The following is a 21,038-nucleotide window of genomic DNA, read 5'->3' as shown; positions in this document are numbered from 1 at the left end:
TTAACAACAAAATTCATGTATTCCAAAGGGAATGTATGCCATATATTCAAACAAGAAAAAATATAACTCCTGACTGAGAAACAGTTAGCCTTTTCTACTAGAGTTCAGGTACTCAATCCGCAGGGCCCATAAGCTTTCTTCATACAAAAGTGAGACACTGAACATTTAGCATCATTCAGAGTACTGTATCTAGCATAAAGATGTTCAATACATACATATTGGATCTGACACAAGTTGTCATTTAGCATAAAAATAATTATCAAACGTGATTAGGAATTTTGTCAGTAAGTGCGCATTCGGCATGAAATCACAGTGAGTGTCAGATCTTTTTTATCACATGGTTTTATGTTGGCTAAGAACATTACCTGAACTTTATGATCAAACCAGGAAGTGGTTTTTACTGGGTAACGTCTGTGAATGTTGCAAGGTAATTTCATCAAAATAACCCCATGACATTGGTCAGTCAAACAATGAGTAGCCAATTAAAAAGCTCAAAAAGCTATACATTTATTATGGTTATACTACATAGAACACAAAGTGTAGCATGTCTGAAAACATTCTTTATTTTAAACTTTTATGGGCATTTGCCTTTGAACCCTAATGAATGGAATTTACAAAAATAGGTGTTTAATTGTTTGCAGTTTCTCACTCAATGATCGGAATTACGGAAACTGGGGTTAAGACATTTTCATCCGTTTTAAGTCATGTTTCAGGAAGTTTGCAATTTACATTCTATCAGCTGTATCTTGTGTATACTGTTCACTGAAGTGATAGCCCTCACTGTTCTCTTTCACTAGATAATGTGAAGTATTATTGAACCAGTGTAAAAATATTCCAGAATGAAAACATCCTTCTAATTAAAAACATTCTTCTTATATTATGTTTGTTTTTGTATTCTCCATTTTGTGACCACTATTTAATGCATACATTCTGATAGATATTAGCCAGTTGTTGATTGTCTCACAATATGATGATTATTTAAATTGTTGAACATTTTATGCTTTATGTTGCAAAGGACATGTGCGACATTTAAATTATGACATCATCAGATTTAGAATGTTAATTAAGAATAAATGTATAGGTATGTGATACTGGTATATTATTATCAACTGTTGCATAATGTAAATGTACAACTATTTTATTGTAGGCAGCCATTTAAAAGGTACATCCTGATATATGTGTCACACCAATTTGTAACATTGTATGCAATAGAGCTTAAATGTTATAAATATGGCAAAAATCAATCATTGACCATGAATGCATTCAACCCTATATGGCTATAAGTCTCATACTGCTGTACTTAAAGTATGGGTCAAGTGAAACCAGAATAGTGTTGTGATTTTCGGATTTTGCATTTATAGAAATTCAGATAAAACAAGTCAAATCATAGAACTCTAAAGGGCTCAAATGCATGAATACTTTATAATAAATTGAGCGTAAAGTGTCATCCCAGATTAGCCTGTGGAGTCAGCACAGGCTAATTAGGGACAACACTTTCCGCTGTTATCATATTTTCTGTTTAAAGAAAGTTTCTTCGTAGCAAAAATCTAGTTTACACAGTGCACAGGCTTATCTGGGACAACACTTTACGCACATGCATTATTCCCAGTTTTCTCAGAACAAGACACAATTATAGATCTGCTCTTGTCAGACTCACAACTGATCTGTATAACATTTGTTCCACTTTACCTATACTGTATGCATGTTCAAATGTGTAATGCACATTGTATAATACCATTTGATATCTGCAATTTTGGTCAAATCTGATAATGGTTCCCTTTAAAACAATAATACACCTGATATGAAATTAAGTATGAATTCTTATTTGTATAAATATGTATTTCATTTTGTATTTCATACAGAAAAATATTTATTATTTTGTCATTCATGATTATGTAATGGAATATTATTGGTTACACAATTAGTAACTGATGGTGTATGGGATATACACCATCAGTAATTTCATACTATATCTCAACAAACTACTTGATTACTTGGGGTGTTTGGAAATTACTCGGGGTGTTTGGAAAATACACCATGGGAACGTGACCGCTCTTAGCAAATCGGATTGGGTCATTTTTGTAGGAGGTGAAAATTAATGTCTCTTTGCTATTTTGTTTGTATACAATATCTAGAGAAATAATTGAAGTTTGATCATTTAGGATTTTGAGGTCAACAGACTCATGTGAAGGTCACAGGAAATTTGTTGCCATATGTTATATAGAGAATTCTTTGACCTTTGCTCTTGCAAATTGGAATGCTGGTTACGCAGTAACAAAGGAAGACACCTATCAAATTTGAGGTCAACCAGTCAGAGGTCAAGGCTGCACGAGCCTGAAACATAAAAAGCAATGGGCACATAATATATAGAGCACGCTTTTACTTTGGACCATAGAAATCAATATATTGGTTAGTTAGTTTTTATTTAAGGAACATATATCGATTTTTTGGTCAAGAGATCAATAGTCAAGGCCACAGGTGCATGAAATATTAAGGAAATCTCAGCATAAATTGATGGCTTGGTTTTAGGTGGGGTGGGGGATTCCTGTTTTGTTGATCTGTGGCTTATTAATTCCATATAACACATTTATTCTGCTTAGAAATAACCAGAACAATAGCAGTTTACCACCAAATGACTCATTTTAAGGGATTGGTAATTTCAGGGGCAATATTTTAGAAAACATTTCAAGCTAAGTAAAACAACATGTATTTGTTTCCTGACCTTTTTTAGACAGTGTAGAAGCGGAATGAAATGTAAAAGTTATTTAAAGTATCATTTTTAAGGAAATTAATAGACATATATATCAATCGATCAACAAACTTGATAACCTTGCTTTTAAGTGTGATAAGTTCTTGTATTTAGTTTGGAATTGTATGTTGTAATTTTTCATGAAAAAAGTGAAATATTAGCATATCAATTATTAATTAAATAATTAATGTATTGAGAAAATAAGCAAACTGTGGAGGATGTAAGACATTAAAGCCTCATGTTTATGGAAATAACAAGCATTGTAAAATGTGTGCTTCGTTATAAGAAAATTTGTATTGGTGCAATATTTCAGGATGTTTGATTGAATATTTTGCATGTGCTGTTAATCAAACTTTTGAAACTTGGTAGTTGGGTATCCATAAATCATGTATGCTACTAACTAAGTGGTGTTTGGTATATATATTGGATACTAAGTTACTAATCAATTGACTTCTGAAATATATATTTAAAATCAATTAAGCTGTTCATCTGTTAAAAGCTTCAAAGTTTCATGCAGATGAAAAAAAACTAAGTTGTTTTTGTAATCAATTCATAGTGGTACAATTTTACTGGAACTGGAAGCAGTTTCTATTGGTTAAAGTGAAAGTACAAACATGATCCGTCGCTTGTTAGACTGGTTCTTTGGCACAGTAAGGGTACAGGGAGAACAGAAAAGTAAGAATTTGTTCTGCAGGTTGTTTAGTTACACTTCTATGTCAAAACACTTGACATATTTTGGTAATCTGGGTCGAGAAATGCTTGTTTTTAGATATCTGTCTGAGGAATTTATATTTGAATCCTAGAATGAAATGCAATGTGAATGGATACATTTTGTAGTAATTTTTATGCAGTTCAGAATCATAGTTGATTTTAGTTTATTAATATAAATCATTTTATAAGCTCATCTATTTTTTGAAAAAAATTATGAGCTATTGTCATCACCTTGGCGTCGGCATCGGCATCCGGTTAAGTTTTGCGTTTAGGTACACTTTTCTCATAAAGTATCACGGCTATTGCATTCAAACTTGGTACACTTACTTACTATAGTGAGGGGACTGGGCAGGCAAAGTTAGATAATTCTGGCTTGCATTTTGACAGAATTATGCGCCCTTTTTATACTTAGAAAATTGAAATTTTTGGTTAAGTTTTGTGTTTAGGTCCATTTTATTCATTAAGTATCAAAGCTATTGCTTTCATACTTGCATCACTTACTAACTATAAGAAGGGGACTGTGCAGGCAAAGTTATGTAACTCTGACTGGCATTTTGACAGAATTATGTGCGCTTTTTATACTTAGAAAATTGAAAATTTGGTTAAGTTTTGTGTTTAGGTTCACTTTTTTCCTAAAGTATCAAAGCTATTGCTTTCATACTTGCAACACTTACTAACTATCATAAGGGGACTGTGCAGGCAAAGTTATGTAACTCTGACTGGCATTTTGTCGTAATTATGGGCCCTTTATACTTGAAAATTTGGTTAAGTTTTATGTTTTGGTCCACTTTACCCCTAAAGTATCATATATATTGCTTTCATTCTTGGAACACTCGCAAACTATCATAAGGGGACAGTAAAGGACAAGTTGCATAACTCTGGTTGTCATTTTTACGTAATTATGGTCCTTTTTTGACTTAGTAACTTTGAATATATGGTTACATTTTGTGTTTAGATCCACTTTACTTCTAAAGTATCAAGGCTATTGCTTTTAAACTTTAAATTCTTTCATGCTATAATGAGGGTTCTGTACCTGGCAAGTTGAATTTTACCTTGACCTTTGAATGACCTTCACTCTCAAGGTCAAATTATTAAATTTTGCTAAAATTCCGAAAAAAACTTTAACATTGGCCATAACTTTTTTAATAGTGAAGATAGCAACTTGATATTTGGCATGCATGTGTATCTCATGGAGCTGAACATTTTGAGTGGTGAAAGGTGAAGGTCATCCTTCAAGATCAAATGTCAAATATATGGCGTCTGTCCGTCGGAAAACTTTAACATTGGCCATAACTTTTTTAATATTGAAGATAGCAACTTGATATTTGGCATGCATGTGTATCTCATGAAGCTGCACATTTTGAGTGGTGGAAGTTCAAGGTCATTTTTTTTTTATTCAATATCATACATACAATGTAAACATGTATATGATCATACAACATAGATATTGTACAAAGCAATATAGTTCAGACATGTTATACAAGATATGCTAATATATATTTTTTTTAGAAAGAAAAGAAAAGAACAACAGAGGAATAGTTATGAAATATGATGAATTGTATAAAGTTGAAAGAAAAACAAACTGGACTGGACTGAAGTGTTTTGTTGTATATTCACAATGATCTTGTCTTGAAGTTCAAGGTCATGGTCATCCTTCGAGGTCATCCTTCAAGGTAAAAAAAAAATCAGAAAATCAAAGCGACGTTCTCATGAAGCTGCACATTTTGAGTGGTGGAAGTTAAAGGTCATCCTTCAAGGTCAAGGTCATCCTTCATTGTCAAAGGTCAAAAAACAAATAAAACATTTCAAAGCGGCATTATCATGAAGCTGCACATTTTGAGTGGTGGAAGTTCAAGGTCAATGTCATTCTTCAAGGTCAAGGTCATCCTTCAAGGTCAAAGGTCAAAAAAATATATTTCAAAGCGGCGTTATCATGAAGCTGCACATTTAAGTGGTGTAGGTTCAAGGTCAAGGTCATCCTTCAAGGTCAAGGTCATTCTTCAAGGTCAAAGGTCAAACAAAATTTAAAAAAATTCAAAGCGGCTTGATCATGAAGCTGCACATTTTGAGTGGTGGAAGGTCAAGGTCATCCTTCCAGGTAAAAAAAAAAAAAAAATTCAAAGCGGCGTTCTCATGAAGCTGCACATTTTGAGTGGTGGAAGTTCAAGGTCATCCTTCAAGGTCAAGGTCATCCTTCAAGGTCAAAGGTCATAAAAAAAAAATCAAAGCGGCATTCTCATGAAGCTGCACATTTTGAGTGGTGGAAGTTCAAGGTTAAGGTCATTCTTCAAGGTCAAGGTCATCCTCCAAGGTCAAAGGTAAAAAATAAATAATTTCAAAGCGGCGTTATCATGAAGCTGCACATTTTTAGTGGTGGAAGTTCAAGGTCATGGTCATCCTTCAAGGTCAAGGTCATCATTCAAGGTCAAAGGTAAATATTGGTCATGGTCATCCTTCAAGGTCAAGGTCATCATTCAAGGTCAAGGTCATCATTCAAGGTCAAAGGTAAATATTTTTTTTAAGCGGCCTTCTCATAAAGCTGCACATTTTGAGTGGTGGAAGTTCAAGGTCAAGGTCATCCTTCAAGGTCAAAGGCAAGAAAAAAAAGAAATTTTCAAAGCGGCGCAATAGGGAGCATTGTGTTTCTGACAAGCACATCTCTTGTTTTTTTCAAACATGGTTAAAAAACACAAATATTTATTTTTATTATTTTATTTTTGAAATACCGTCCAACCATCCCACCCAAGAATCCCCCCCCCCAAATTCTTTTTATTTTTTTGCTTTTTTGGAAGATAATGTAATAAATGACCACACCCCCACACTATACACCCCTCCTCACTCCACCCCTCCCTCCTTTGGGATTGAAATTGAGATAGGTCTCTGCACCTTTAAAAAGAAAAATAGATAAGCGGTCTGCACCGGCAAGGTGGTGCTCTTGTTTGTTTATGTATTTGTCAAGAAATGTGTGTAAATTAACAGATAAGTTTACATAATGACATATAACTACAGTCCATTGACTCCTTGTTAAAATGTGTCATTTTTTTTACAGAGTTAAGGCATTACTTAAAGATCCTTTGAATATAGTTTGTTTTAGGAATCAAGATTAAAAGGAACAAAAACAGTCAAAATTGTCATGAATTGTTTGTCTTCAGTACTTTGTTGAACATGGTCAAAATCAATTATTATTGTCATGATAAAAGGTTATAGTTTGGGATAATATAGGTCAGTCATTAAAGACAATAATCATGAGAATGGTTACAGGTTGTAGTTGTGCATAGGCTTGAGATTTGAAGCAAAGTTTTGTTCCTTATTACAGATGGCCTGGATGAGGAGCCAAGTCTTACCCCCGTACCGAAACTTACCCATGCCTTACCATCACCAGGTAATTCTTCACTTATTGTCTTAAACTGCTCTAGTCTACCCCCTTGTGTTACCCCTGTACCAAAACTATACTCTGCCTAACTGTCCCTAGGTGATTCAGAATGTATTGTTTCATACTGTCTCAGTTGAACCCCTGTACTAAAACTTACCCCTACCTTACCGTCCCCAGGTGAGTCTGCACTTAACTGTCCCAGTCTAACTAATTTACCAAAATCAGCCCCTGACATACAGAACCCAGGTAAATCTTCCGGTTTTATCCCTTCACCGAAATTAACCCCTACCTCACCTTCCCCAGGTTATTCGTCACCTATTGTCTTATACGTCTCTAGTCTTACCCATGTACCAAAACTGAACCCTGCCTAACTATCCCTAGGTGATTCAGAATGTATTGTTTTATACTGTCTCAGTTGAACCCCTGTGCTAAAACTTACCCCTACCTTACGGTCCCCAGGTGAGTCTGCACTTAACTGTCCCAGTCTAACCAATGTCCAAAATTCAGCCCCTGACAGACAGTACCCAGGTGTATCTTCTGGTCTTACCCCTAACCTTCTCCAAGGAATTCCTAAATTATTGTCATATACTTCCCCAGCCTTACCGCTGTACTGAGTCCAATCTCTGCCTTACAGTTCCATGGTAAGTCTTCCATTCTAACCCCTGTATTGCAACCGAATCTTGCCTTACAGTCCCTTTAAGTCAAACCCTTTAATTATTAGCCAATGAAAAAGACACTGTTGGGCAACAACTATTGGCATTGTTTGTATTTAAGTTATTACTTCATACGATTGTAGCCACTGGCACTTGTCTTAACAGAAGCAAAAGTACCTGCAATTTCATGTTTCTTATTATGTCCCCCACTATAGTAGTGTGGGACATATTGTTTTTGCCCTGTCTGTTGGTCTGTTGGTTGGTCTGTTGGTTTGCGCCAACTTTAACATTTGCAATAACTTTTGCAATATTGAAGATAGCAACTTGATATTTGGCATGCATATGTATCTCATGGAGCTGCACATTTTGAGTGGTGAAAGGTCAAGGTCATCCTTCCAGGTCAAAGGTCAAATATATGGGTCAAAATCGCTCATTTAATGTACACTTTTGCAGTATTTCAAAATTCAAGATAGCAACCTGATATTTGGCATGCATGTGTATCTCATGGAGCTGCACATTTTGAGTGGTGAAAGGTCAAGGTCAAGGTCATCCTTCAAGGTCAGATGTCAAATATATGTGGCCAAAATCGCTCATTTTATGAGTACTTTTGCAATATTCAAGATAGCAACTTGATATTTGGCATGCATGTGTATCTCATGGAGCTGCACATTTTGAGTGGTGAAAGGTCAAGGTCATCCTTCAAGGTCAGAGGTCAAATATATGTGGCCCAAATCGCTAATTTTATGAATACTTTTGCAATATTGAAGATAGCAACTTGATATTTGGCATTCATGTGTATCTCATGGAGCTGCACTTTTTTAGTGGTGAAAGGTCAAGGTCAAGGTCATCTAACAAGGTCAAATATATGGGTCAAAGGTCAAGGTCATCCTACAAGGTCAAACGTCATATAGGGGGACATTGTGTTTCAAAAACACATCTTGTTTTCTTTATAGATCTTCATTTTCATAAACAAACTGTAAGTTTATATTACACAATATTTTCTGCGGTTTCAAACAAAACAACAATTTTAATTAATACAAACATTTCCTGTATGAAGATATGATTATTCTTATATAATTCCTTCTTCTCATGAAGAGAGATTTCCAAGTGCCGTGTATATCTTTGTGCAATTGCAACAGCTTTTTTCACATAGTTTGACTTTGTTTTGTTTTGTATTGAAGTTAAGTTCCAGGATATAGGGTATTTTAATTTTATATGTGAACTAAAGGTATTTCATTCAGAATATGACACATATATGACTCATATAATACTTATTTCGTAAAATTGTGATACTTATTCTAGACTAAGCTAAAAAAAGAATATAACTGCCTTTTAAATAATACTTTAAATCCTGCTTGCTTGAATCTGCAGTTGCTGTTGATCTTGACTCTATTGGTGACTTGCCAACGGGCGACCGGCTGACCCATGTGACCAAGGACCGAGCCCGCCTCAAAAAGAATGTGCGCCCAACTGCTGGCAGACAATCTGCCATGACTGGCTCTACCTCATCTGAAAATGTGAAGGCAAGTTGAAGTTCCTGTGGGAAACAATCATCCATTTTCCAAAAAATAAAGATAACTCTGTTCACTTAGTTATCGATCATATATATCTTGCATATAATGTTAATTCTGTTACTACAAGGTCACAATATACATAAAGATTTCTTTAACAAATTCAAATTCAATGTAAAAGCAATAACTTAAACAAAAAATAAAGTCAAACTTGTGGGTGTAGAGACCCTCATAACCATACCTTTTCTTCAAGAGCATTCAAAGCCTAATTGATTTAAACAATGACAGAGATAGGTCATGTGGTATGTAAGAAAGAGCTCGATGTGAATCAACAGTCACTGTTTTACTGGCTTCTCTCCAGTTGATGAGGGTTTCCCGCCAACTGTCAAAGTCTCATGTAGTCTCCAACCTAAAAGCAAAACAGTGAACTGGCAGTATACAATAATGTTTTCCCTACTAAATGCACACAGAAATATTCAAAAATAAAGTCATGGCAAGTGCCCATCCAGAGAATTGTGTCTACAAATGAATAAAATTCCCCTTTTTAGAGGTTACAGTATTGAACACCCAAAATATTTAGTATACTGTAATCTACAACACTATTTGTTTGGTGGACAAAATGGTGGCAGTAAAGCAGTATCTTACATGGTGAGTTAGTTTTATTGGCAGCTGGCAGGTGGCCAGTTACAGATAGTAGGGACAGATCTAGAGCAGGGGGCTGAACCCAGCTATGTTTTGGTTAACCCTTCCCCACTTAGAAGCAAAGTAAGAATGTCTATGTGCAAACAGTATATAAAACCAGAACAGCCTGCGAGTAACTCGCAGTCTGTTCAGGTTCTATGCTGTTTGCTGCTCACCAGTACCTAAGGTTTGGAGATAAAGCCTTACAAACTTGAATTTAGTAAGGAAGGTCTTCAATTAAATATAACTTTCTAAGGGACTACAAATGGGTGAAAATACGTATATCTAAGTGGAAAAGGGTTAACTGCTTGAATAGGATAAGCTTGACCAGGAAAAGTATCAGTAGGTCAATTAAACTCCATAATATGACTGAAATAGTGTTAAAAATGGAATTATATCCAAATAAACAAAGCCCTGTGTTACTTGTGTCGTTTGTGCAGGTGGATGAAGGCATTGAGGGTTTCTTCTCCACTCCTTCTGTGGTGCCCCAGAGTCCTGTGAAGAATGGACCTAGCAGCTCCCCGTCACCTAGGTAACCTCTCATGCATCTCCCACCCTACCCCCATAATTTGTGTGGGTTTCAAATATGATCATTATAGGACATGCTGCCATAGGTTGGTCATGTGTTCTATTCATTATTGTAAGGTTTAGCTAAAGTATTTTCATCATTAATGTGGTTGTAATTGTTTCCATTTTCTTTTAGAAAGTCATATTGTTCATAATTATCATACTCATACTCATGAATATAATCACTTTTTGGATGGGTTTGTTATTTGATCCTCATCATGTAATAAGAAGTTCAGTCTTACTAAACATTTGTCATACAATCATATTTCTGCCATGTTCAAAAATCAACCTCAAGACACTTTAAGCATTGGAAACATGGTAGATAAATTTGTTCCTGGTACCTTATGTCAGATGTCCTTATTTAGTAAAGGTGCATGGAGTTTTAAAGCATTCAAATTATAATGTATCTCTCTGCTATTCATAACCAATTTATTTAGTATGTCCTCATTTCACAGTATTTAAACAGCCTTACTGTTTAAATATACATTCATATTTTCTTTCATTTAGCGCTAATGTTTCCTTGACAGTAGTAAATTTTCTGCTGAGCATTGCAATACATATTTTAAATCAGGGAAATGTATTATTGTCAACAATTGTAAACAATTTGTATATTTGAACTACTCAATAATAAATTTATAAAGTTACACATTTCAGAATATTTATCAGCTTTTATCACGTTCACCAAATTGCTACAAAAGTCATGAGGATTTATGTGGTCATTTGTATGTCTGTTCATCCTTCACTGTTGACGCTTACAGCTCAAAGTCAACACCAGAAAGTATTAAAAAAACCTTTGGAGGATTATTTAACATGAAAAAAGGCAAAAAAAATAAAGACGAGAAGAAAATGTAAGTCTCCATGTTATAGCTTTTGTATGGCTGCTTGACAGTTTCAGCACATGTTTTTAGTGCGCCTGAGCACAATGTGCATAATAATGGTGACCTTTGTGATAGCCTTGAGTTCTTCATTTGTCATAATTTGTGGGTCAGCATCATTGTCCTTGTGATCACTGTAGAGGCCACATTTGTTGCCCAATCTTCATGAACCATGCTCAATGCATTTGTCCCAATGACATCTGGCCGAGTTCAAAATTCAGTAATGTGGTATCAAAAACTGCATCGAGTTAAAGAATTAGCTTGTGAATTTTAATTGATTCCCAAATCTTCGTTAAACTTGGTCAAAACATTAATTTTGTGGTAATGATATATCTTGTCCATTTTTTAAAAGGGATCCAGTCCATTGAAAAACATGGCTTCCATGGGGCTGGGTAGGTTTCCTTATCTGGTTATAGTAAAACAATTTGAACACTCTAGAAATCACATTTGTAACCCACTTGTCATGAAACTTGCTAATAATATTTGAAACATTGTGTTGTTATGATATGTGATGACTTAACGTTAGTAATCTAAGTTAACAGACAATCTAAATCTTCAGGCACCCCAGTTTTTTCCAAAATAAGTATTTTCCGTGACTCTAAATTTTCAGACGTATGGGTTTTGTCTATAATTAATGAATCTGCATTTTTGGACAGTTCATTTTATAATGCTATGTTACCAGAACTCTGCCCTGTTAATACACTTATCTTGTTACACATTGATCATGGGTTTTTAGAACCGGATTAAGGTCATAAAACGGTATACTAATACCTTAAGGAAATTGACCATTACATTGGAGTATATGGTAAATAACTATTTGTAGTAGAAGTTTGTACCTGTCATAGACTATGATTTCAGCCAGCATCTTAAAGTGGAACAAATATAAAAGTAAATTATAATATACTGCATGGTAAAAAAAATTGCTATTATTCGTTTAAACAAATGACAATGTGCACATTGCATACCCTTATCTGATCGTCAAGGCAATATTTTAAGTGTCTCTAAAGTTTTAAATACCTTTGTTCTTATGCCCCCAGAAGGGTGGCATATGGCAGTCGGACTGTCTGTCCGGCTGGCCGGCATTCCTTTTGCGGAGGGTTGTTTACACAAAGCTTTCAGATATTGAGCTGATTTATGGTAATTGAGTCTACTTACATGATCTACAGAGGTATTAGTTTCGTTTACACAACGCTTTCAGATATTGAGCTGATTGTAGAGTTAAAAAACTTGGTCATTAAACCTTGTAGACAAATCATGAAATGCTTTCATGAACCATTGCATTTGCGTTATTGGGTCAATAATGGTAATATACATGTACAATAGTTTCACCCATCAGATTAAAGGGAAACACATTGCATACCCGTATCTGATTGTCAATGCGATATATCAAGAGTGTCTCTAAATTTTCGAGCATACATATTTCTTATCTCTTCATTTTTGGATGCCTGTATTTTTATTTTATTTTAATTTTCTGACAAGAAATTTGAAACCTAGTGAACACCACCTGCCTGGAAAACAGTTAGGTTCCATGGGGTCTCGGGTGAGCGCCTTAGGACCTTTGGCCCGCTTGTTTCCTTTTTGCCATCATGGTTATAGGCTTGTGATTCTTGAACAATTTTGTAGATAATTACAATGTGTTTCCCCTTTGTTGGTTGGTACAAACAAATTTGTGTTTCACTGTTGAAAACATTGAACAAGCGTTTCTTACATCAACTTTGAATGCTATGTTTGCATTTGTCATGCAAAAAACTGAAGGCGCTAGGTTTCAATATGGCAAGCCATAGACTGCAAGTATTGCCTTTTAATCCAGGACATTAAAAACATCAGGTTACTTAAGGTTAATCTTTTTTTATTAAGTACTATATAAAGTTTTCTTTTAGATGATAATTTAAGAAATACTGGTTCAGATGTTCTGCTTTTCTGTTTCAAAAAAGTTTACATGTAATGTTCATTACAAGTTTGTTTTGGTTTAACTTAGATACCATTGTTTTTACCAACTAGCAAAAAAGTAGGCAGTAAAAGTAAAAAGTTCTGATCATCAGATATGAGAAGGGTGAAACAAACTATAAAGTTTTAAACAACAAATGAAAGTTGGATGTAAAACTAGAAAGTTTGGTCTGTAAATAAGAAAAAGAAGGGGGTAACACAAGACAGTTCTGATCACGAGATGATGGGGGGAAAGATCATAAGTTCTGATTATCAGATACAATAAAGGGGAAAGCACATACGTCATGATCATCAGAAGTAGCTTCTCACAATGTAGAATATCTAGTTCCTTTATTTTTTGCTTTGATTGTTCATTTGCATCTCAGTTATTGTTTTTATTATGCCAATTATTGTCTGTTATCCTGATATGTTTTATTCAATCATAAATGATTTAAAATCAACACAATCTGCTTCGTGAATACAAGCGACAGTCTTCACACAATTTCTATATCACAAGAATTGTATGTGTTTATTTTTTTATCACTTGTTGATCATATCACTTCATCCATTTGTACAAATAAAATAAAATGTAAAAATATGTTTATTGCAACACAAACTTCGGATTAAACCATTTTGGATAAACTTTAGTGAGAAGAAACTCTGTAAAATGGATCACCCATTTTTACTTCAACACAGTACATCATCTACTTGAAAACTGTGGCAATGCCATGCATAGACACAATACATCATCCACTTGAAGACTGTGTCAATGCCATGCATGGACACAGCACATCATCTACTTGAAAACTGTGTCAATGCCATGCCAATGGACACACCACATCATCCACTTGAAAACTAGGTCAATGCCATGCATGGACACAGCACATCATCTACTTGAAAACTGTGTCAATGCCATGCATGGACACAGCACATCATCCACTTGAAAACTGGGTCAATGCCATGCATGGACACAGCACATCATCCACTTGAAAACTGGGTCAATGCCATGCATGGACACAGCACATCATCCACTTGAAAACTGTGTCAATGCCATGCATGGACACAGCACATCATCCACTTGAAAACTGTGTCAATGCCATGCATGGACACAGCACATCATCCACTTGAAAACTGTGTCAATGCCATGCATGGACACAGTTCATCATCCACTTGAAAACTGGGTCAATGCCATGCATGGACATAGTTAATCATCCACTTGAAAACTGGGTCAATGCCATGCATGGACACAGTTCATCATCCACTTGAAAACTGGGTCAATGCCATGCAAGGACACAGCACATCATCCACTTGAAAACTGTGTCAATGCCATGCATGGACACAGTTCATCATCCACTTGAAAACTGTGTCAATTCCATGCATGGACACAGTTCATCATCCACTTGAAAACTGGGTCAATGCCATGCATGGACACAGTTCATCATCCACTTGAAAACTGGGTCAATGCCATGCATGGACACAGCACATCATCCACTTGAAAACTGGGTCAATGCCATGCATGGACACAGCACATCATCCACTTGAAAACTGGGTCAATGCCATGCATGGACACAGCACATCATCCACTTGAAAACTGGGTCAATGCCATGCATGGACACAGCACATGATCCACTTGAAAACTGGGTGAATGCCATGCATGGACACAGCACATCATCCATTTGAAAACTGGGTCAATGCCATGCAAGGAGACAACACATCATCCACTTGAAAACTGGGTCAATGCCATGCAAGGACACAGCACATCTTCTACTTGAAAACTGTGTCAATGCCATGCAAGGACACAGCACATCTTCTACTTGAAAACTGTGTCAATGCCATGCATGGACACAGCACATCATCTACTTGAAAACTGTGTCAATGCCATGCATGGGCACAGTTCACATACAAGATAGAAACTGTTTTGTATTGTAAACCAGAATATTGCACTTAACAAAGCCATTCCAAGTTTGATGTCTTATTCCAATTTCACATAGTAGACTGTTTTATGAATTTTTTTAATTATAAAACTGCTGCATGTTTTAAGATGGCATTTTGTTGTTACAATTTCAAGCTTTTGGCAGGCATTTTTCTTCCCTTCCAACACTTTTCCATGTTTATTTGTATGTTAAATGTGCTTCTTGTCATTGTTTATTTACCTTCGTAAATTTTTGTTTAATTGATACATCTTTTATACAAGTTCTGCTCCCTATATACAAATCTTGCTTATTTAACAGTATGTTAATGATTTACCTAATAATTTTGATATGCAATCATGTTCTTGGCTTAACTATCTATTTGAACAACTTTTTGCTTGAGTTAATTCTCCTTCAGCATGATTATCATATGTACATGTGTTTTGGTAATACACACTAGTTTCCAAATTCAGTAATCTCTTAAGTGTTATACAGTCGCATAAAATTCATAATTATTAATAATTATTAATAATAATGTACGTAAATAGAAAAAAAAACATGCTTTTAGAGTACTCTTTAAATAATTTGTATTTATTTTGATTGAAAGGTCATTGTTTAATGAATGTGTTAGCTTTTAAGATGTTGTGCTCTCTATGAATTATATTACAAAATCCTGTATACTGTTTTAATAAAATGGCAGTTTACATATTTGTGAAAAAGACAATTTAATTTAATCTAGTATTTTAATATTTTATTTATTTTAGTGGAACTATTTTTATGTCCCCCACTACTATAGTGGGGACATATTGTTTTTGCCCTGTCTGTTGGTCTGTCTGTTAGTTTGTGCCAACTTGAACATTTTGCAATAACTTTTGCTATATTGAAGATAGCAACTTCATATTTGGCATGCATGTGTATCTCATGGAGCTGCACATTTTGAGTGGTAAAAGGTCAAGGTCATCCTTCAAGGTCAAAGGTAAAAAAACCTAAATCAAAGCGGCGCAGAAGGGGACATAGTGTTTCTGACAAACACATTTCTTGTTTTTATTACTTTCTGTTAATCTATTTGTGTTTCATTGTTCTCAAAATAACTTCACTTTGTAAGATAAGTTAATAATATTATTATATTCTCTTATTATATTCCAAATACATTTACATTTTAAAATGTGAATTAAAACAAACCTGATGGTATGTTTTTGCACACTTAACAAGTTTATCAGAATATTTAACTGTTCAACCATTTTTGAAAGCAAACAACTGACACAGCATAAAGCAACTACATTCCATTGGGAAACCCGACCTGAAAGAGGCTCATGACCTGTGATGATATGTGTTATTACTGTTCTGACAAACTGTTTTATCACTAGAAGGTTTCACTTCAATACACCATATGAACATGTTCTATCTGCACTCTTCATTTGCATTTACATCATATCACTTTTTTATTTCAGGTCTTCCAAACAGACTTCCATATCATCAAAGAAAAAAAGAATTTCCGAAGTTAAGGTAAAGCTTTTTTTGTCTCAAAAATTATTATTTCTCTTACAAAAAATTATGTATGAATCCACGTAATTTCATTAAGACGAAACTTTGGAAAGTATATTATCCATGCCAAAGGCGGAGGGATATAGAATGGAGTTGTCCATCCATTAGTCCGCCTTTCTATCCATCCATCCGTCTGTCACAAAATTAATTTGGGTTGGGGATATCAATTCAACAATTTCGCTTGTTTTTTAGGGACATTAATGCATTTATATCACTCATATAGGCTGTGTTTTCATTGAATTAAACTAAATGGAAAAAAGTATATCATGTAAATTAGTACATTGAACATAAGCATACTTCTAGAAGAACTTAAGTGTTTAGAGAAAAGAAAGTTTCCAGAAAATTAATGTTTAGAAACTGACATTTACAAATATAATATTGGATATACACAAAAAAACTGACTACGTAAAATGAAGAAGTAGTGAAAACATGAAGTAGAATTAATGAATGCATTTTTTTAACTTTCAAATATTTGCTGAAAGCCAATACATGCATAGATGGCAAACAAAAGGTTAGTTTAGTTAATCTTTTGAAAAGAAATCCATTGACATGTTTGAGGGCAAAACTGCTCTTTCTTTTATACCTAATGATAAAATATGACATTTCTGCAGTGAAATAACAGCAGTGAAAATAAGCAAATTGTTATTTTCACCAGTGAAAATAACAAATTTTCGGAACTCCTTTTTCTATTCTTACATTATCATAAATAATTTAATATATATTTTCTATGATCACAAGTGAATGAAAATCGACATTCCACCGAATCCAACAATTTAATTTTTTTATTTTATGCTTTTCACCATTTATTTAAATTTTAAAAGAGTTTAACTAGAGAATGTTGCTGATATAATGACGTCATTTCGTCACACTAATGACGTCATTATGTGTTTTGAAATGTATTGAAGCACGCCACGGAGAAAAGGTAATTTTTCAGCGAAAGGGAAAAAAGGGTCATAAAAGAAACAGAAAATGTGTTCATGTCAGTGTAAGATCTTTGTTATTTCACTTGTGATTATAGAAAAATAATATTTTCATTTGTGGCTGCGCCACTCGTGAAAATATATTTTCTATGATAACTTGTGAAATAACAAATGATCTTACACTGACATGAACAAATATCCTCTATGTCTGCCTAACATTTCTATGAAAGATATACTTCAGGGCTGAATGCTTAAGTCTGTTGTTTCCTGCAGGAAGAAGAGGAAGTAGATTCTACTGCTAAAGCTGAGACAGCCTCCACTGGCAGCTCATCAGCCTCTGACAGCAGCAGCCTGAGTGGCAGTGTTAACCTGGCCAAGCAGGCAGGAGGATCCACCAAGGTCTTGCCTTCACATAAACCAGTTGACAGCGAAATAACAAAGTCTTCTGAGCATGTTGCACAGGATAAACCGAAAACTCCTACCTCTAGTTTAGATAGGAAAGCTAAGACTGCTGATCATGCAAAAGCAATTGTTGCAGAAATTCAAAGGAAGAATACTCCTACATCTAGTTTGGAGAGGAATGCCAAACTCACAGATGGCTCATCGGAAGCAGAGACTGACAGCAGTAAAGGCAAACCTGATAACGGAAGTGGGAAAACAAATGATATAAAAGAAAATGGTTCTGTGCCTGAGTCAGAGACAACAAAAGAGACAACAAAGGCTCCTATGAAAGTGCCTATGCGATTGCTATCAGTTGATAAACATGAAAAGAAAACAGCTGATGATTCAAAGGAAGAGGTCGTTAAGGAACATAAAAAAGATGATGAGAACAATAAAGAACAAATTCAGAATGTTGTTAAAAAAAGTGATGAGAAGGACGAAAAAGAGGATGCCGCAAAAGAAAGTTATGATAAACATAAAACTGAGGAAGTTGCAAAGGAAATTGAGAAATCAGTAGAAGAAAGTTCAGGTAGTGAAAGTTCGAATGAGAAAAGTGACCAAAGCTCTGAATCTGCAGAGAGCAGCTCTGAAGAAGAAGCAGAAACGGTACCAGATAGCAAGCATGATGGTGGGTGAATTTAAATTTGGAACTTGTTTTTGAATTGTTTGGTCATGTATTAGTTGGTAGAAGCATACTGGTTCAAAGTAGTTGAACTATTGAATTAGGCATAACTATTTAAAGCTTACATAAAGAAGATTGGTAATTCAATACAATTTACTTTTATGAACAATTGACAAACTGTATTCATTCAATGTTGTTGCGTATATGTTAAGTTTATGAAAAGGAAAAACAGCTGTTTTTGCATTTTTTGTGTGTAAAGTAATGTTGACAGTAAAAAGCAAAAGCAACATAACTTACATAGAACACAACATATAAGTCCTATGCTTTTCATAATACAGAGAAGATAGAGAAGTCAGAAAGTCCTAAAACAGAATCTGTTTCCAAAGCTGAACTAGAGGAGAAAAAGCCTGATAAAGATGCTGTCATTGCTGAACCAGAGGCCCCCAAACCGGTTACTGTCCGCAAGCCTCCTGGCGCGATGGGTATTGGGTTTGACCCCAGTGTGCTTTCTCAATTGAAGTCTACACAGGAGAAGAGGTTGTCAAAGGTAGGCAACATAAAGGAAATTCATTAAAATTGTGTTGTATTTTCATTCATTTATGATGTTTCTTTCCCTTGAATTGATGTGCATAGAAGATCATGTTTGGATTACACCATTGTGTGTTATTAAGGAAACTTAGACCTAAGTATGATCTATTTCTAATCAAATAGTTCTATAATGAATTCATTTTTATTAAATTATTAAGGTACCGAAGCAGATACCTGAGCCCGATAGAACTTCCAATAAAAGCCCTACAAAAGAGAAGCCACCTCCATTTGGAGGCTTTCAACTACGACCAGTATCCAAGGAAAAGTCACCAGTATTTTCAAAGAAAGAGGAAACTAAAAGTGCTGTTGACAAAGAGCTTAATGTTAAACCTGGTGCCATAAGTGCTCCCTTTGAAAAGAAGAATTTAAAAAGTGAAGAGCGTGCCAAACCCGAAACAGTGCCAAGGCCATCTGGTAAATAAAGTAAAATTTGTAGTAATTGAAACTAATTTCTAATGTTAAGAGTAGAATTAAGCAGTAGACCTTTCAATGTTACTAATTATCACACTAATAACCTGTTTTGTCATGGACGTGTACTTTAAAGATTATATTATCTGGGCCTGCTGGGACAGTCAATAAATTGCTTCACTACATATCAGGGGATCAGGGGATTGTTACTTGGCCTGTCGTAAAACATGTGGTGGGATTTGTCATTGAATAATTAACCCTTTACCACTTTAATACGTTTTTTGATGCATTTGAAGTCCCTTTGAAAGTTAAATTTAATTAAAGACCTTTTTTACTAGATTCAAATTTTAAAGGCTTTATTTCCAACCCTTAGATACTGGTGAGCAGCTTAGACAGCATAAAACCTGTAGCTCGCAGGCTGTTCTGGTTTTAAGCTGTTTGCACATAGCCATTTTCACTTTGCTTCTGAGTGGGAAAGGGTTTAACAACAATTTTTCCCTTACCTTTGATTCATGTAGGGCAGTTGTCAGTTATTAGCATAAGTTTGTGAATTGGTATACCATCTATACTGTTAAAGAACAGTAAACATTCCATGTAAACAAAAAAAAGGAAACATGTCAAGGATTCTATTCTGAATAAATTCCATGTTTATTTGCTTCCTAATCTTTCTTATTGACCAATTCATTTCAGGCATAACAGCGGTAGGGAAGCCCCCACCCCCTATGAAGCCCAAACCCACCCCTACCCCTAGACGGAGTATTCCATCCTCAGATGGGACAGAGACAGGTAGGATCCCCTATCCAGGACCCGTCATGCTTGCTTTCCAGAGTTGCTCTTGTTTATACATGTTATGTAAAGATGCATTTTTGTAAAGGGGAAACTTTTTGTAGCTAATGGTGAGCTATTGTGATCACCCTATGTCTGTTTTTGTTTGGTGTGCAGCTTGCTGGTTGAGGTGTGTGTCTTCAAATTTTTTATGCCCCCGGATCGAATGATTGGGGGTATTCTTTTTTTTAAACCTATTTATTTAAGCTTGATTGCGTAACAAGCCTAAGCTTATATGAAACGCTCTCGAGTCCGTGTCCTTGGTGTCTACTGGGGAGATCTAAAGAATGCTCCCACAGTGGGGATCGAACCCGTGACCTCCCGATCGCTAGGCGGACACCATATCCACTACACCACGGCAATCTTAATTATATTAAGATATATTGTTATATTGGTTTAATATATATTATATATATATATATATATATTTTATATATATTGTTTGTCGGGGGAATATTGTTTTTGGCCTGTCTGTCTGTCATTCTGTCTCCATAATTAAACCTTGGTTTAACTTTTTGATTAAACTTTTGCAATAACTTTTGCAATATTGAAGATAGCAACTTGATTTTGGCATGCATGTGTATCTCATGGAGCTGCACATTTTGTGTGGTGAAAGGTCAAGGTCATCCTTCAAGGTAAAAGGTCAAATATATGGCTTCAAAGCGGCACAGTAGGGGGCATTGTGTTTCTGACAAACACATCTCTTGTCTTTTTAAGGCAATACTGAGCTAAA

The 21,038-nt window shown here is 35.1% G+C and overlaps 2 protein-coding genes across 6 annotated transcripts in view; one reads left to right on the top strand and one right to left on the bottom strand.

Moving 5' to 3' along the window:
• Window positions 1-21,038, bottom strand: part of LOC127844170 (uncharacterized) — a 295,187-nt gene that overhangs the window by 237,588 nt on the left and 36,561 nt on the right. The gene's annotated exons all lie outside the window — the stretch shown is intronic.
• Window positions 1-21,038, top strand: part of LOC127844159 (F-actin-uncapping protein LRRC16A-like) — a 101,570-nt gene that overhangs the window by 68,432 nt on the left and 12,100 nt on the right. Inside the window, exons 30-38 of the mRNA XM_052374185.1 lie at window positions 6,777-6,842; window positions 8,858-9,009; window positions 10,119-10,210; window positions 11,004-11,093; window positions 16,408-16,462; window positions 17,695-18,490; window positions 18,823-19,031; window positions 19,231-19,486; window positions 20,171-20,266. Coding sequence (XP_052230145.1) covers window positions 6,777-6,842; window positions 8,858-9,009; window positions 10,119-10,210; window positions 11,004-11,093; window positions 16,408-16,462; window positions 17,695-18,490; window positions 18,823-19,031; window positions 19,231-19,486; window positions 20,171-20,266 — 1,812 coding nt within the window. The remainder of the gene's footprint in view (window positions 1-6,776; window positions 6,843-8,857; window positions 9,010-10,118; window positions 10,211-11,003; window positions 11,094-16,407; window positions 16,463-17,694; window positions 18,491-18,822; window positions 19,032-19,230; window positions 19,487-20,170; window positions 20,267-21,038) is intronic.

Source organism: Dreissena polymorpha, chromosome 9 (genome assembly GCF_020536995.1).
Source record: "Dreissena polymorpha isolate Duluth1 chromosome 9, UMN_Dpol_1.0, whole genome shotgun sequence".
NCBI lineage: Eukaryota > Metazoa > Mollusca > Bivalvia > Myida > Dreissenidae > Dreissena > Dreissena polymorpha.
Note: the sequence above shows the minus strand (reverse complement) of the source record. Positions and strands in the feature narration are given on the sequence as shown.